Source organism: Trachemys scripta, chromosome 1 (genome assembly GCF_013100865.1).
Source record: "Trachemys scripta elegans isolate TJP31775 chromosome 1, CAS_Tse_1.0, whole genome shotgun sequence".
NCBI lineage: Eukaryota > Metazoa > Chordata > Testudines > Emydidae > Trachemys > Trachemys scripta.
Window position 1 is genome coordinate 217,727,327 of NC_048298.1, and position 19,151 is coordinate 217,746,477.

Genomic DNA, 19,151 nt, shown 5'->3' on the forward strand with positions numbered 1-19,151 from the left:
TGATTTAGTTCTAAGTGTCGCACAGGATCGGTCCAAGAAGTAAATATAGCTGAACAGTTTGGTCATTGTGACCATAGTGTAATTAAATTTAACATCCTTGTAGGGGAAAATTACCAAACAAACTCACCACAGTAGCATTTAATTTCAAAAAGGGGAACTACACAAAAATAAGGCCAGCTAAACAGAAATTAAAAGGAACACTCACAAGCCTGACATGTCTGCAAACTGCATGAAAACTTTTTAAAAAGACCACAGTAAAGGATCAAATTACATGTATTACCCCCACCTGAGCCATTCTTTGTAGGTGTCAAATCTGAGGAGCTGTCCCAGATTGCGGTGTCATTAGAGGAGGTTTTGGAACAAATTGATAAATTAAACAGCAACGAGTCACCAGGAACAGATGGGAGTCACCCAAGAATTCTGAAGGAACTCCAAATATGAAAATGCAGAACTACTAACTGTGGTATGTAAACTATTGCTCAAATCAGTCTCTGTACCAAACGACTACAGAGCCTTAATGTGATGCCAATTTTTAAAAAAGGGCTTCAGAGGCGATCCTGGAAATTACAGGCCAATAAGTCTAACTTCAGTACCAGGCAAACTGGTTGAAACTATAGTAAAGAACAGAATGATCAGACACATAGATGAACACCATTTGTTGGGGAAGAGTCAACACGGCTTTTGTAAAGGGAAATCATGCCTCACCAATCTATAAGAATTGTTGAGGTCAACAAACGTGTACAGAGGTGATTCAGTGGATATAGGGTACTTGGACTTTCAGAAGTTCACTCACCAAAGGCTCTTAAGAAAAGTAGGCAGTCATAGGACAAAAGGGAAAGTCCTTTCATCTATCAGTAACTGACTAAAAGATAGAAAACAAAGGATAGGAATAAATGGCCAGTTTTCACAATGGAGACAAGTAGCAGGATCCCTCAAAGATCAGTACTGGGACCAATGCTATTCAACATATTCATAAATGATCTGGAAAATGGGGTAAACAGTGAGGTGGCAATGTTTGCAGATGATACAAAATTACTCAGGTTAAGTCCAAAGCTGACTGGAAAGAGTCACAACATTGAGTGACTGGGTAACAAAATTGCAGATGAAATTCAGTGTTAAATAATACAAAGCAATGCACAGTGGAAAACAATCCCAACTATACTCATGAAATGATGGAGTCTAAATTAGCTGTTACCACTCAAGAAAGAGATCTTGGAGTCACTGTGGATAGTTCTCTGAAAACATCCACTCAATGTGCAGTGGCAGTCAAAAAAGCAAACAGAATGTTCAGAAACATTGGGAAAGGGATAGGTAAGATGGTCAGTATCATAATGCCACTATATAAATCCATGGCATGCCTACACCTCAAATACAGCGTGCAGTTTTGGTCACCCCATCTCAAAAAAGATACATTAGAAGTGGAAACAGTACAGAGAAGGGCAACAAAAATGATTAGGGATAAGGAACAGCTTCCATATAAGGAGAGAATAAAAAGACTGGGACTGTTCAGTTTAGAAAAGAGATAACTAAGGAGGGGTGTGGCACGATGCTGCTAGAGAGGCCTTAATCAGCTCCTGTCACTCCAGCCCCAATCAGGGGGATTGAATTGGAACTGGGTAGGTAGCCTGACGCTTGCCTGGTAACTGACCATACCTGCCAGCCTCGTTAGCAGGAGCTGTAAGACTGTAAGCTGTAAGAGGACGGGTATTGCACCAGCCTGAAGGGTCTCTGAGAAGAGGGAGAGCAGGGCCTAGCCGAAGGGGCACGGTGTGCACCCCATTACAGGGGGATCATGAATGGTGTGGAGAAAGTGAATAAGGAAGTATTTACTCCTTCACATGACACAAGAACCAGGGGTCACCCAATAAAATGAATAGGCCGCCACGTTTAAAACAAAGATAAGGAAGTACTTCTTCCACACAATGCACAGCCAGGCTGTGGAACTCATTGCCAGGGGATGATGTGAAGGCCAAAGGTATAACTGGGTTCAAAAAAGAATTAGACCAGTTCATGGAAGATAGGTCCATCAATGGTTATTAGTCAGGATGGTCTGGGTGCAACCCCAAGCTCTGAGTGTCTCTAAGCCTCTGACTGCCAGATGCTGGGACCGGCTAGACTGACCATTGGTCTTACCCAGCATGGCCATTCTTATGTTCTTAATTTCCCATTTTGCCTTAGGCTTTCGGCATGATTTTGGGGAAAACATTTAAACTCTTTGTGCCTCAGTTCTCCATCCGTAAATGGGGATAAAATGTCCTTACTTCTTAGACATGCTGTGAGAATTGGTTCATTAACATTTGCAAGGTGCTCACATGGTACATTAAGGGGGGCTACCCAAGCACCTAAATTGATAGAAAGAAAAAGTGACAGATTGTTCTCAAAATATGAATGTAAGTGCTTATCTATACATGCCTACATTTGTACATTTGTATCTCTGAGTATAAGTTTGTCTGGTCTTTTTGTCTGCCGGGTCTGCTAAGAGAAATGGGCATGAGAAGACAATTGACACCATTTGGAAAAGCTCAGAATATTGGTTTTAAGTAGCAAACTTCATGTAGCTGTATTATCCAGCTAAACAGTGCCCTATATAAATCATTTAAGGGCTTTAAAAACAAAAACAAAAAACCTTGCATTGGAGTTGCTAGCATAGTCGCCACTGTGCTGTTTAATAACCGAATAAGTATTTATACAAAGGGAGAGTATTTCCTCATTTGGGCCTTTGTTTCATGGAGTAGCGAGAAAACTTCTAGCTCATCTTGCACTGGATTTTAACAGCATTTACAACATTTTTATAAGCCAACAAAATAAATCAGCTCAGAAGTCATGGGCAGTCATGATCCAGCGGTTGTGGGAGGCTAGCCCCGGCCCCTCCCCTTCTGTCCAAAGCCCTGCCCCTCCCCCTCCCGCCCTCTCCCCTTCAGGATCCCAGAGCACCCCCTCCGTGGCCCCCAGGCCCAGTGCACTGGGCAGCCGGGCGGCGCGGCCCAAGAACCAGCTGCCCCAAGTCCCCACAGCAGGCCAGCCAGCCCCAGCCCAAGCCCCCCTGGACCACGGTAGAACACTGGGAATGGCAGGAGGGGCCTGTGTGCAGAGCATGGGTGGGGCCACACCAGGCTATTTGGGGAGGCACAGCCTCCCCCAGCCTATGATACCCGCCGCCCATACCAGCAGTGATGCATGATAAGATGTTTCAGAACAGCGGGAAATGGAGAATTTGTAACCCCATGATTAAGGCAACAATTTTGTCAGGGAGGTCACCATGGTTCCAAAGACCTCCATGACTGCAGCCCCCTGAGGCTGGGAGCTGCAGGGTCCCGCTGCCTCCCACAGTGGCAGAGAGATGTAAGGTACTGCCACCACCTGAGGCAGTGGGCCCCCAAGCTCCAGCCGCCATGGGCAGGAGGGGTACCCTGCAGCTCCTGGCCTCTGCAGGGGACAGGGGGGTCCGGGGCAGCGGGGACCCTGGCAGCGGGACTCCAGCAGCTCCTCTCCACCACGGGGGGGGGGGGGGGGGGGGCGGAGAACAACCTGGCAGCTCCCCTCCACCACAGGATGGGGCAAGGGGACTCAGGCAGCTTCCCACTATGGTGTCAGCAGGGGGATTCCCACAGCTCCCCCCTGCTGGAGGGGGGGCAGGGGGACCCTGCTGCTCCCTTCCGCTGCTGGGGGCAGAGGGATCCTGGAGCTCTGAGTCCTCACGGGTGGTGAGGGTCCCAATGCTCCTAGCCACCCTGCAGCTGCCCAGTCCCTTCCCATTTCGTCATGGATATTTTTAGTAAAAGTCAGGTCATGGGATTCTGTGACTTTTTCTTTATTGCCTGTGACCTGTCCCTGCCTTTACCTAAAAATATCCATGACAAAAATCTTAGCCTTACCGATGATTTCCTTTGTGCAACTGAGCTGTCTCCCAAACACAGGATATTTGGACTACGCCTCTTTTTGTGCAAAAAACAGGACACTTCAGACTTGTCCATGGTGCTGAAGAACCTGGGCTCCCCCCTTCTTCTCCCTTGCAGGATGAGTACTGCCAAAGCTGAATGAACACAATACAATTTATTTTTGATTAACTTTACATTTCTTGACCATATCAACCTTATTCAACTGAGTTAGCAAGGGATGGTTAAAGTTTCTAAATTTCAAAGTTGATTTCAAAGTTTTTTTTTAAAATGTTTTATGATTTTTTCACAGATTTAATTTTTTAATAAAAATATTGAGATTATAAAAATTTAATATTACCCAAAGCCTAATTTTTGATAAACAAAATACTGTAATAGCCTTTTCGATAATGTTAATCAAAATGTTGAGAAAAAAGATTGAAATAATGGCACATTTTTATGCCATTTTCATTTTTGTGCCATTTCAATTTTGTACTCAACATTTTTATTGACAATTTGATATCAAAAATAACAAAATAGTTGCTCGAAGGAACAGTACCACCTTATGTATCTTGTACAATTATTTTTTTTAACAACCAATTTTTCAACAACAATTTTTTTTCCACATACCTCTCAATAAAACACAGGCCTTTCTCTTTTGTTTTGCTAGCTACTGATTCTAGCACCATTGAAATCCACAGCTCAAGTGAGCTACACGACTTACTAGATGATAACATTGCTGATGCTGAATCATGAAAATTCTCATTTTCCAAAGGCCAGTGTTCAACAAAAAACACTTTCTACCAGCACTGTGATAATCTTATACATGGCCCCTGAAGAGGCCATTGTAAAGATACCCAAAGAACTTGTATCAGGAGGAGCGGACTGAGAGAGAGGTCAGCCCCAGAAAATAAATCAGGTAAACTGTTCATTCTGGATCATAACCTCTCACGTAGCCCATGACAAATGAGGAATAGCAAGGAGGAAGAAAATATTAGTTGTGTGGGAGACCTAAGTAGGACAGAAGGCAAAATGTTCATCCCTCTGTCAAATTAGTGGTAATTTTGGGTGCAGTTCTTTGGATACATCCCTGCTGAAGGATATTTCTGCATAAGAATAGGTTTCAGAGTAGCAGCCGTGTTAGTCTGTATCTACAAAAAGAACAGGAATACTTGTGGCACCTTAGAGACTAACAAATTTACAAGTACTCCTGTTCTTTCTGCATAAGAATGAATGTCAAGTATGTTTTGCTTTAGAAAATGTTGCTGGAAGGCAGCTTTAAAGATTTCCTCTGTGGTGATGGATGCCCTTTCTGCCAGGGATACTTCTATGGGCTCTGGTTTCTTCTGGAATCAGCCTACCAGTGGCTGGTATTCTTCATTTATAGAACAGCAGGCATACAATCCTCTGAAGTGGATCAGGGGGTCTCTTCTTTTAAGTTTATCACATCCCCATGTGCCTGAAGTGTGGAGAAATTCCTATGGGCAATTTCCTATGAAATCTCAGGGGACCATGCTCTGTGTAAGAATGGATACACAGGAGTCCCTTGGTTTTCTCAGCTGGGCTGTGGTCATCATCAGTACTATTGTGAACATGATAGGGCACAAAACAGGCTAAAGGGTAAACTTTTGTACTGATAGTGACAATTTCCAAAGGTGACCCAAAGAAATTGCTGGTGACAGAGCTTGAATGGAATATGCAGCTAATCTTTTGTCAGCTCCATCAATGTGAGGTCTCATGAAGAGACTGTAGTGATAGCAGAAGATAGTTTCCCATCCTGAATTTTATTTTCTTCGTTCTCTGGCTCACCCTTTATTGAACTGAGATACCCTGGACTCTTCTTGGTCTTCTTCTGACTCTGAAGATGGACTCAAGCCCTATGTATCATTTGTCTTGAGGGACAAGCTCTATTGCCCCTACCTTTAGCAGGTGTGAGATTTCCTTCAAGAAAATGTGATGTTTCTCATCTGAGAAATGGGATATTTCACTTTCTTGATACAGGCCTACACTTGGATGGAAGCAGGGCTGGTTGCAATTTAGAAAGCGGTGATTGGACCCATACCTAAGCTCTGTAACTCTTCTGTGTTGCCCTCTGGTGTAGCAGGTCCAGGTCAAAACTGTGGAAAAAGAGGAGACCCTTCTCTGCTGCCTTTGTTGTGGGTAGGAACAAAAGGATCTTTTGTGTATGTAGGATTCGTAGTCCTTGGATTTTTGCTGGAATGGAGGCTAGATGATTTGGCCTGTCCGTGTTATTGAGCACCACTTTCTCGAATTTCTCCCCAAACAGGATCGAACTGAGAACTGAGGCATTGTTCAATTATCCACAGTCCAGAATTTAAAACAGGGCTGACACCTGGCCACTGAATTTTCTATCAGGGCTCTCACTGCCAGCCTCACGGAGTTCATGAATCAGTCCATGTCAAATGCAGTAGTTCAGAGTATCTTTTTTCAAAGTGGTGACTTGAATTAGTCAGGCTTATTAGGTCTTTGTACCAGGACATTATGGCTTTAGAGGCTGCTCCGGAAGCCTCCAAGTCCCTTCTCTGGTTGAATTCTATCTTTCTGTCCCTGGAATCTTTGAGGGGGGAAATAGCCCTAGTCTACACTTTCAGGGTGGAGAGAGAATCTTTGGTTTCTCGGATGCTAGGATTTCAGGGCTCATCAACTAAGCCTTCTCCCCTTTGTTGTGCATTTATACACTCGTCTCTAAAGACCTCTTTGAAGGAGTGGTGTAGAGGGATGGCGAATTCTGTCTCAGTTCTTGATAGGAGATTTTTGCCGTGGTCTTTAGCCACTTGTTCTCTCTAGCTAGATAGCAGTAGCACCCATCACTTTCTTCCCCATGGGTTCAAACACATCTCTCTCTGTGTGTAAAAACCTCTTCCTGTTCTTCTATCTCAGTGTTATTATGGGCTGAAGCCAAAAGTTCTGCTTTCTGGAGAAAGGCGTTAGAGCTGATGGCAGGAAAATAGGACCTAGATGGATTGTTACTTCTTTTCCTGTTGTTTTTAGATTTTGTTCTTTGCCTTTTTGTGAACATTTTTGTCATCTTTTGGACAGATTTTAGTTTTTCACATGAAAGGCTGGTCTCTTTTCTTGCCAGGTGTTCCCTTTTTGGTAACAAAAGAAATATCTCTGTCAGGAACAAGGGGAGGCTGTAAAAATGACAAATTCCTTGCCAAGTGACTCATTTACTCATGTAAGAACCTGGGATGGAGCCTTAAAACTTTTAAAGATGCTTTTGGGTAGCTTGAGTCTTTATCCATGAAGTTGCATGAGACCTTAATGGGTGAAGATGTTCTTGTCCTTTCATTGCTAGTGTTTACTGAACTATGAAAATGGATGTATATACAGGGCTGGGAAGAAAGCAGGGGTGGCTCTGGAAAGGCCACTACATGGAATGAGACAGCTGCACTATTACATATTCATAGCCATAGGTATCATAAATTACACCTTTTATTTTTTATTCTATTGCTTTAAAGATATGAGCATCTGCCAGAAGTACCTTTTTTATGCGGGCTCATTGTTGTAAGTGCTACTTGTAAATGGTATTTTTCTTGCTAAGTAAATGGAAAAGCAGAAACAAATTACATTTTTAGCTTAATAGTAATTAATTTCTTAAAATTTCTCTGAAATTGTTGCTCAAAAAAGTACTAATGTAATACAGTGCTGACTAAAGAACCAACTATAGTGCAAACAGGTATTAGTCAAACTTTCCATACTGCTGCAAATTACAGATTCAGACCAAACTTTCCACCCTGCCCAGATGTTACATTACCAGTCCTCTCTTGAATCAAGAATGGCAGTTAGGCCTAATGTTTGGAGGAGTGTTTGTTATGTAGACTATTGGCTGCTAACAAGATTTCTGAGAGACCCACTGAACTCATTTTCACTAGTAGTCCAAATTAATACATTTCTAGTTTTAACTCACAGTATACGTCTTAGTGTGGGTTGAAACAAACTGCACGAAAAACAATGTAACAAAAATGTTTGAGGACATCGCTTGCCTTTTCTTGAGTGTCTACTAAAAAAAATAAAAATTACAAAAAAATTCTTACTGTAAGGGTAGTTAAGCTCTGGAATAGGCTTCCAAGGGAGTTTGTGGAATCTCTGTTATTGGAAGTTTTAAAGAACAGGTTGGACAAACACCTGGTCAGGGATGTTCTAGGCTTATTTGGTCCTGCCTCAGTGCAGCTGGCAGGACTTGATGAGTTCTCAAGGTCCCTTCCAGCCCAACATTTATAATTCTATGAAAATACACTATATCAAAACCAGAGCCCAGGAAGGATGTAACTTGTGAAAGGAGATCATTGGGCATGATAGTTAGGGTAAGATGGAAGTGATGATGGACTATGACCAAGATGCATACCATGCCCACTAAGTGTAGCCTCCTCCAGTGACTAGACAATGTGTTGATAGAGAATATTAGGTAACCAAGGACAGGCCAGATGATAGAGCATGCTGCTAGAGATGGTTGTGAGTTGTTGGTGCTGGAGTTAATAAGTTAGGCAGCTAATTCCTTTGGAGGCTTCTGACAATATCCTACTTTTTGCTTGAGTGAACAGACAGTGCAGTGAGGCTGTCACGCAAAATCTTTTATTGATTATGTTCTCATATGTCACACGGGGCATCTTATGTGCACTGCAGATACCAGCTTGCATGGTATAAAACTTTTTACTATCCCAGAACTCTAGCTATGATATGTACATTTTAAGGCACTCTACATATTCGGAAAACCCAGATGGGTTAACATATAGGACCCCTCATAGGTTAGCCGCTAAGAGAATCATTAGAAGGAACTGATAGGAGGATCAGAACAACTCCACTTTGCTTGAGGACCACGCTCATAGGAGCACCAAGATGCTTTTAACACAGTAGGGATGGGTAGATTAATAAACAGCTCTGCTAGCCACGTCTAGATATCGCTAACAGAAAAGAATTTACATGCTTACTGCATGAACTTAAGTACTGTGGTTACATTTTTTTAAATCATCTAGGGGATTTATACACATCTTCTCTTAAAATTAATGAGACACACAAGGTGAGTAAGATAAAATGTTCTAGTGGACCAACTTCTTTTGGTGAAAGAGACAAGCTTTCGAGAGCCACAGAGCTCTTCTTCAAGTCCATGGAGATCAAAAGCTGGTCTCTTTCACCATGTCTGTCTTATATCCTGGGACCAACACGGCTACAACAACACTGCAAACATTAAAACTAATGTAAGATGTCTGTCTACATGTTCTAGAGAGCTGTGAAAACCTCAACTGGCACTTGTAGTCAAGGGCATGTCCCATCTGCATTTATGACATCTATACTGGTTGTGGTGCCTCACCTCAAGCAACGTGGTGGATTTAAAGCCTTGTCTATGTGAGAAAATTATACAATTTAACCACATTGATTTAGTTACCCCCTTTTTATGGACACTTATTTTGGTATAAAAGTGCTTTATACGCATTTCACTTAAGTTGATTCTTTACCATCTGGACTGCTCAATATTTAGTTATGCCCCTTTTGAAATAGAGTGTTTTTTAAATAGAAGGGCCATTTGGGGAAAACAAAATTCTACAATAAATATGCTGCATTCTGACACATTCCTCCCAGCTCCTGAATGTGAGAAGCAAAAAGTTAATAGCCAAGAAAGAAAAAGGAACAACACGCGCAGAGTTCTCTAATATCAAAATATAGCAATTTATTCAAGACACTGAATATGATCTGTTGATTCTCTCCTTGAAACAAATGAGCTACAATACACAAGGTGATTTCTGAGAGAGTGCAGGTGGAGGGGAAACAAAATAGGGGTTGATGTTGTTTCAACGGAATCTGGGAAATGCTGAAATGAGAACCAAGTCTGGCTGCAAGTCTGACACAGACAATAAAAACTGCAGAAGCCAGAATTCAAAATTTCAGTGAGTGGCTGAAAGAACATTTCTGCAATTGACAAAGAACCACAATTAAAAAAAAAAAAAAAAAGTAAAAAAAAGAAAAAGAAAAAGTAAACCCCAAAACCAAAGCAGACCCTTACATTTGACAAAGTGCACTTCACTTGGCTCTAAAATTACCTAGGTTTGTTTTTTCTTTCTTTTTAAAAACAAATCAAAAGGAAATTCCTAAGATGTAGCATGGGGTTAGTGCGTGTTTAACCCTGTAACTGTCAGGCCCTTTAATGCCCCACAAGGGACCCAGTGTTTTCTACATTAAAGATGCAGTAACCTACATTAAAGATGCAGAGCTTGAGCACGTATTCAAAGGTTGCCATTTTATCTCAAGGCCAGTTCCATGCAGCCAGTAAAGGTACAATTCCTGTAAGCCTCCAGGAAGGTTAATGGGCCAGGCTGCAGAAGGCTAACAAAATGTGTATGTATACAGAATTCTTCTTTGGGACAACAGCGCCTTTCACATGTGAGAATTTGATACTTGCCAAATTCTGAAACTGTGCTTTACTTGCCTTCTTTCCTTTATGTAACTCAGCAGAGAGAAGATGGTGCTAATTCAGATGATTTCAAAAACGAAACATGCTTTTTTGACACCCACAAAGTATCTCCCAGTTAAAATTCCTGGAACAGGCTCCATCAGATTTAGATATGTCTGTGTAGCAAGAAAGCCAGGCAACAAAAGCAACTGAACTAAAATCACCTATCTTGACATCACCACATCTTGATGTTTGGCCGGATCAAGAGTCACGCAAACTGCAGACCCAAAAGAAGCACACTTCTGAGCATGTCTTCTGCAGCCCCGCAAAACAGATGCTGCTTTCCTGTTATCCTTGAAAATTCAACCCAAGGCTACCGGGCATCATAGACACAGGCTTAAAATGCTAACCATAAACACACACAATGCCACTAGTGAGTAATTCTCTAACAAGTACTCTTTTTCCTATCTTGAGCTTAAACAGGTCAGCCTAGGCAGCTATTATAAAACAGTTCAAAAATGTCATCTGGGCATCCTAAAGTCTAATTCTCTACGGCTTTATTACCGCAAGGAAAAGAACCCACCTTCCATTCTTTGGGGGTAAAAAGGAGCAATAGCAATTAATAACCAATGTTCCACATAAACGTTTCTACTTCAGCACTGAAAAATCTTAATAGTTTAATTCTTTTAAGTACTTTCTGATCTCCAATGGTACATCACAGGGCTTGCAATGTGTGAGCCGTGGTTAGTTCCTGTGAAAAGGCCAAGATACTGTCAGTGTGTCATAGTAAAGAGAGAAAAACCTCAGATGAAATAAAATATTAATTCCATATACTAAGTAACTTGGGAATTTTCACACCACTTCAAGCATTATGGGTCAGGGTCTTACAAATTACTCCTGTTGGGCAGCCCCACTGAAAGAAACGGGTGAGATTCTGTGCGGCACCTCTTGAGAGGCACAGCACTCAACTCGCTATGGAGGTGCTATGGTGGCTTTAAGCCACTTTTGCACTGTTCTGATCCTGGGCTACTCCACGGGATGGAGAGGGCCCTGGCATGGTTTAGCTCTTAGGGCCTGTCTAAGTTATGGCCACCTCCTTGAGCTGCTCCATGGTCTACAGCACTGCCGGGAATCTCCACAGCACCGTATGCTGCAACCCTGCCCACGGCACATCTTTTCTGCCCCCCAACCCTGTGCCCTCTGTCATCATGATTTGCAAAGCATCCCAGAAGGCAATCCGATAGCTGTCTTCTGCAGTGCCTACACGAGGGGAATCCAAAGGGGAAGGAGTGATCCTATTAAATCTCTGGTAAAAGTCCCATTGACTTAATGGGAAGAGGATCAGCCCAATGTGATGACTAGTGGAATGAGGTACTAGTCCGCATGGTCTAGATAATACTTAGTCCTCCCATGAGTGCAGAGGACTGGACTAGATGACCTCTCAAGATCCCTTCCATTCCTATGAACATGACTGAGAGTGACAGAATGCAGCATTAATATGAATTTGGGACCATTTCTCCAGGAAAGAGCATACACAATTGTTTTCCTTTAACTATTACAGGTATTTGGGTATATGGACCCAAATATATGAATTCTGTATATATAACCTCAAACTTCTGTATTCTTTTAATAAATGTACATAATCATACCACTACAAAAATAAAAATTAGTCCATGTAAACTTCTGGCTGCAGGAAGAGGTTATTGTTGCTTAAAACCTGATAGTTGTTGTATGAAATGACATTTTCTTACAGCACTTTATGAGACAAAGGAGAGGAAAATGATACTGCATCTTTAATGTACCTTGGCTTCCACTTGAGTCATTCTTTTGCTTGAATTACACAAAGCAGTCTACGTTTGGTGGCTATTTTAGGCTTTTAAAATTATGTTTAACATAAAAAATATTTTTTTCCAAAAATACACTGGGTTCTTTCTCTTAAAAGTCATCTTTCGCCTGTAAAAATCTTCCCCAGCACTGCATTCTTCTATAAAGCACTTATTACACAATTTGCTGAAAGTGCCCTTGAGATGCTAAGATCTGAAGCATGGAGGATTTTAAAAAAATAGGCAGGGCAGGAGGGAGGGTGGAGAAAGAGGAGAAGCAGACTGTCGAAAGTTTTTGTTGTCATGTCCAACTGGCTGCATCTACTGTGGGCACACAGGAGGGGGAAGGAGGGAGAGAGAGAGAGAGAGAGAGAGAGAGAGAGAGAGAGAGAGAAACAAGAAGGAAAAGGGAAGGAAAAAGAAAAAGAAAAAAAAATCAGTTCCAACCTAAGCCCGGGATACTCCAGGACATAATATTCCAGCTGATAGAAAAACCACTGAACAAAAAAGTAGTCTAGAAAATAGAAAGTGTTGTGATTACAAAGTTGCGCATGTCATCAGTACAAACTGGTCTTTGAATGTCCTTTGGGAGAGCAACTGTAGTGTCCAAATTGGAAGGAAAAAAATACACCACCACATGGAGGAGGATTTTTTTTTCCCTTTTGGTTTATCACAGCATTTTGCTTAGTTTGTTTCTTTATTATTATTTTTTGGCACAGCTTTTTTTTTTTTTTCAGCCATCAAAGCAAGTTCTCAGATGCAAACCAAACAGTGCAGTCTCTAGTTGGTGGCTTCATGCTTCCAAGGCTGAATATTCCAGGTGAAAACCATACTCTCCCCCTTTGAAGTGACTGTGTTTTTACTCCTTGATGTGGGTTATGGGCAAAATACTAGACTTCTGTGGCCAGGGAGAGTTGGTTTCATTGTACACACTAACTTTTTTCAAGTTTGTACAGTTCTGGAGCTGTTAAGAATAGTTTTGAAGAGTGCTTCTCCCCACACATTCACTGCTGGTCCATTTGAAATTTCTTCTAAAACACTTCACCTTTACTTCCGCAGATCTAGAACACAAACCTAGAGGTGTAGAAAGAAAAGACCCAAGAGTTAGAAACATTTCTGAAGGGTATTCTGGATTCTTAATGTGTGCATGCTCAGATTCTAATCTTATAATAAAGTAATTTACCAATAAGTTAGATAATGCATCATGGAATACTGACTGGGGGAGAATTCTGCATTCACCAGCTAATGAGCTGGAAGATGTAAAAGTTGTTTCTCATCTCTACTTGTTATGGTTCTGCATGATAATCTGCAGGATTTACACTTCAAGGGTCATGGAGGAGAAAGAAACAGTAGTGTTTGTGTTTCTTTAATCATAAACATATTTCAAATAAAGGGTGGCAATCAAGGAACTGTGCATTGAGGGGCCTGATATAAAGCCCCTTCAAGTAAATGGAAAGACACCATCTACTTCATGGGGCATTGAACTGGGCCCTAAATAAGGGAACACACCCACCCACCTCTGAGCTTTGTCCAGAGAAGGCAACAGGGCACAGAACTTGTGTTGGCCTCGGCACAGGATTTTCCCCAAAATATTTACAATGAATGAATACAAATGTTTACCGATCCATCTGATGCACTTGCTCCCACTTTGTCTCCTCTCGCATTCCAACAGACTTCAAAGATCCCTCCAGTGCCTCTGTAGCTATGTACTAGAGTTCCGCTCTAGAAAGCAAACCAATTTGCAAGATTTGACTTTTAAGATATTTTATTTTTATGTGGGCACTTATGATTGTGGGTTTGCTATGAGGTGCATTGGTGTCTACACTGTGAGGCACAAATACCAGGGGTGAAATCCTGGAACTATTCAGGTCAATGAGAGTTTTGCCATTGACTTCAATAGGACCAGGATTTCACCCAATTGTCCTCTGAAGAGTTGGGATCCATCGTGTATACATACTTGTCTGTAGCCCCATCCCAAATCCACCATCCCCACCGACTGGTGGGAACCACACCAGTTTCACTGCCAGGAGGGTCCCTGCGATTTCTAATACAGAAAGAAATATTGAAAATTCATGTCCTGAACATTTTTACTTCTTAGGGGAAAAAAAGAATGCTGTGTACAAACAAGCATAGCTCAAATCATTCAGCTTGTTCCTGGAGCAAGCACTGCTAGGAAGTCACTATGAGCCCCAAAAGCTTTCTGGGCATTAGTCTGCAAAGATGTAACTCCAAGTTATCGCAGAGCCCTGTTATCCTGTAAAATATCAGCTCCATGAACCTGTGCAATGATTACTACTCTTCACAAATCTGTAGTACTCTTAAAAAATTAGCCCTGTGCATATCTGAATCTCAAATGAACCCAGCTTGCTGCTCAATAGGAGGATCAATCATTTCTAAAGGCTGCTGCCCTGGCAGCTTGACATGCCTCATGTGCCCAGTGCAGTTTCCTCTACACACTAACATAAAATGGAGACAATTGATTTTCTTGGCACAGTTCCATGTTCAATGAACCTTTGGCAAAAATGTGAAAGGACAGGCACCTCATCATCTCACACCATCAGCTCAAACGGTTTTCATGCCACGGTCAGGTTCACAAATTCAGTGCATACAGATACATACATTTTCCATTTATCATTTCTGTTATTAATGTTTCAGCTAAACCGCTTTTCATTAATGTGTGTGAATCAAACGAGTACCTGAGTATTCCATATATGGACACATTTGTCAAAGGACCCACTGGCCAGGTATTTCCCATCAGGACTAAAAGCTACACTGTAGACAGGTTCTTGATGTTTGGTTAATGTATGAATGCAGACTCCTCGTTCAACGTCCCACAGCCGAACAGTAGAATCGAATGAAGCACTACAGGAAAGAGTCAAACACAAGTGAGTACTGACCAGGGTACTAGTTTATCTGCAGTTTGCAAAGATACTGTAAACAACTTGTGAGGACACATCTCACCTACAAACAAATGTGCACCAATACTTCAAACAGGAGAGGTATAGAAGGGCTGAGATCTGTCAAACCCTCTGAAGTGAAAGAAATTTATTACGGTGGATGTGCGTATTTGGAATTTTTGGCTTCATTGGGGGGTTTTGTGGGTAGCAGTAGGAATATAGGACTTGCCTTACTGGATCAGAGCAGCTGTTCATCTAGTCCAGTATCTTGTCTCTGACAGTGGCCATTACCTGCTACTTTGGAGGAAGGTTGAAGTAACTCTGTAGTGGACAGGTATAGGATAACCTGCCCCAGGGAAAGTTTCTTCCTAAGAGGATTTGGTCTCTTATCTAACAAATGAATTTTGCTTCATATTCTCTAGCATAGTGGTCCTTTATCTTCTTTCACCCTCCACCCAGAAGTCACTCGCCGTTTCTTACCACAATCCACCTAAATCCAATGTTGTGGACTAAGAGAAGACCGGTGAAATCGCCTGTATTGTATAAGAAAATCCCAAACCCAACAATCTTCCTTCCAAACAAAACAAAACTACTTGACCAACAAAATAAATAAATAAATTTAAGAGACAACGTTGCTAGAATATCATACAGAAGATAAAGTCATTATGTGCCAATTAGCTAATCAGTCCAGTGGTCCAGGCATCTATTGACATTACTAAGATTAAACAGATGTCTAAAACTGGATGAAGTTAAATCTTGAATGGACTTCTTTAGGTGAAAGTTGTTCTACACCACTTAACAGAACTATAAAAAAATATCAGTATCTATGTAGTTTTGCTTGATGGCCCTCATTAGAGTACATCCAGTTGGTTTAATGGACTGCCAGATCCATATATTATAGGGCTTCAATTAAACATATTCATTTATATAAACCAGATACCTGGGTGTTGGGTGCAGTGGCAACTGTAACATTTTTTTACTAAAGTAGTTTGTTTAAAAATTAAGCACTATATGGCTTCATTTTCCATGTTTGTTATACGTTTCCTCCCTCTTTGGTCAATCCCCTCTCATCCGCTAACAGAAATTATTTTCAGTTTTATTTGCCGAGAGCCTAGTAAAAACCACCAGTAGGAGAGGATGTTACCTTGCTAACATGATGTTGGAGTTTGGGTTGCTGGTGCCTGGTCCTGTAGGACTCCATTTGATAGTATAAATCTCTTTGCTGTGAGCCTGAAGGTCATGTACACATGTATCTTGCTTCATACTCCAAATCTATGTCAGGTGAATCAGGAAAAAAAAATCAGCCATGTACCTAAACTTTGCAATCTTTTCTCAACTCCTGGCTTTCAATCCTTCCTATTCTGTTTGTATATGACAATTGTGTATATATTGCAAAGGCCTTGGAAATTTAACTGTGTTCATTCACTAGATCAAGAGAAGCTGACAATTGTTGCCCTGGCCATGGAATCTAACCTGAATTTATATGACATGTTTCAATCATAGTGTGAATTTATCAAAACCATTTTAAGTATGGCTTAGATAAATCTTGATTGTTCCAAGCATCCTGCTGGTATTCTGATTTGTTTTACTGATGTCTTTAATAACATGTTTGATGGAATCAAATCAATAATTTATGCACCATTATGCAAGGCAATATTTCAATATCCGAATAAGAATAAGTTGAATGGAAATTACATGTTTTATAGTGAAACTGCTTTGCAGCTGCCTGACAAACCAAAAACCCTCAACTAATCTTTAGGGGGGAAAATAATCCAAAATTACAGATATTCAGTGGTAGAGAGATACTGGAAAAGCAATAATGCTCAAACTCACTGGATACAAATTAGCAGCAGGAGAACAAGCCAATGTGTTTGTGAACCACATATATAGCAGTATCAGAGGGGTAGCCGTGTTAGTCTGGAACTGTGAAAAGCGACAAAGAGTCCTGTGGCACCTTATAGACTAACAGACGTATTGAAGCATAAGCTTTCGTGGGTGAATACCCACTTCGTCAGATGCGATATTCACCCACGAAAGCTTATGCTCCAATACGTCTGTTAGTCTATAAGGTGCCACAGGACTTTGTGTCGCTATATACAGCAGTGTAGAATCACTAATGAGGAATGTGAGAGCACAATCTGGAAATAGCACATGCTTTGGGGCATCTAAGTAACAGAAAGCTGTGGAGAAATGGGGTGAAATTCAGAGAAGAGCAACCGAAGTGATTAAGGAACTGGAGGGGTTGATTTCAGAGAAAATCATTAAGAGAAATGACTAAATATGGATAAGTAATTTATTAAAATGTATATGGGTGTGGGTGAACAGAACCACCATCTAACAAATATCTGAGGTATAAAGCACCAAGGAGTTAGAGGGTGAAACTGAGCAAAATATTATTTAGTCTTAGTCTATAATTTATAATTGTGAGATCCTTTTAGGGTTTGTCTACACTTAAAAAGTTTTGCCCCTTTAAATATACTGATGCTTATACTGGTACAGTTTATTCTGGTTTGGGAACCAAAATAAAATACACTGGGTAAAGCATCTTTACTGTGGTATAACTCCTACTGCACTAGGGCTTTTACCAGTATAACTATGTCAGAAAAAAAAAAAATCACACTTCTTACTGACAATTATATTTTTTAACTATTGAGTGTGGATGAGGTTTTAGACTGGAACAGTCTTCCAGGTGAAATGGTGAAAACCGTATTAGTGTATTTACTGTAAATTACGGTGGTTAAACACTTGTTAATGTACAGTGAGAATCAATCCTGTGTTGGCAAGGAGACAGGATGACCTAAAATATGGTCTTCAGTTCAAACTGCTATAATTCCATGACAGTGACATATTAGACAGTAGATCCTAATAGAAATAGCATGCTTCAGTTTTCTGTCTGCTTCTCTTTGTTCATTCTTATTTCACTCAAAAATGGTAAGATGAAACCACCATTCATGCAGAGAGTTTTAATAGTATGGTAGTATCAGGCGGGGGAAAAAAATGTAAACAGAGACAAAAAGGTCTTTTTTAACAACATGAATGGAAAACCTTATAAAGTAAATTTCTACTGGGGAAAAATACTAAGCAGTCTGGAGGCAAGCCATCAAATTACATTACCTTTAATGTCATATCATCAGAGCAGGATGCTAGTAGCATACCAGAAGGGTCCCATTTAATTGCATTGACTTCATTCTGAAATAAAGATTGATTTTCTATGTGAACATTCCAAGTTGCCTGCATTGTGCCTGGCACCCAGCAGAGGGCACTCAAGTGTTATTACTCCAACAAGTGAAACTATTGAAAATTACATTACATTCTTCATTACCTTACATGTGAACACATCCCTTTTCACATCCCACTATCCAAATACATACGAGGAAGGGAAACCAATTTTTTGTGTCAATGAATGATCCACAAAATTAGCTACCATGTTCCTGACGTAACTGGTGTCAGGAGTAAAGTCTGGCAATCATCAGATTCTTCCCACATGACAAAATATTCAACAAACCCTAGTCCCAGACCATTTAATGGTGCAATAATTACAGTACAGACCCATTTATGGGCGGATGTCGAGAGTGAAGCTGTCACGACCGCGTGTTAACAGATCGCGGGTTAAGAGGGCCATGCTGAAAAAAGTGTCTATGATTCCCTTAGAAAAAAATGCCATTATTCTCTGCTCTTTCATGCTCACATTTTTTTTTTCTTTCTTATGATGTCTGTCATTCGCTGCAGATGAACGAGTTCGATATTTTCCGCATTTTGCTCCTCCATAAATCTTACAACAGTTTCTACAGCACTAAGGGCTTCTGTGGGCGAAATTTTGACCTTTTCAACGACTTCCTCGTCGTCACTGTCATTTAAGGCTAGGTCTACACTACCCGCCTGAATCGGCGGGTAGAAATCGATCTCTCGGAGATCGAATTATCGCGTCTCGTCGGGACGTGACAATCGATCCCCGACTCGACGCTCTTACTCCACCAGCGGAGGTGGGAGTAAGCGCCGTCGACGGGGAGCCGCGGAGGTCGATTTTGCCGCCGTCCTCACAGCGGCGTAAGTCGGCTCCGATAGGTCGAATTCAGCTATGCTAGTCGCGCAGCTGAATTTGCGTATCTTAAATCGACCCCCCCCCCATAGTGAAGACCTGCCCTCA

General features: G+C 41.3%; 1 protein-coding gene across 8 annotated transcripts in view; it reads right to left on the bottom strand.

Moving 5' to 3' along the window:
* Positions 1-9,544: 9,544 nt before the first annotated feature.
* TBL1X (transducin beta like 1 X-linked) overlaps positions 9,545-19,151 on the bottom strand; it is a 256,261-nt gene continuing 246,654 nt past the window's right edge. For all 8 annotated transcript variants that reach the window (XM_034757315.1, XM_034757332.1, XM_034757327.1 and 5 more), the window contains 5 exons: positions 18,119-18,193; positions 16,149-16,276; positions 14,804-14,969; positions 13,728-13,829; positions 9,545-13,181 (listed from right to left, as the gene is read on the bottom strand). In XM_034757315.1, coding sequence (XP_034613206.1) covers positions 13,155-13,181; positions 13,728-13,829; positions 14,804-14,969; positions 16,149-16,276; positions 18,119-18,193 — 498 coding nt within the window. In that variant the 3' untranslated portion in view covers positions 9,545-13,154. The remainder of the gene's footprint in view (positions 13,182-13,727; positions 13,830-14,803; positions 14,970-16,148; positions 16,277-18,118; positions 18,194-19,151) is intronic.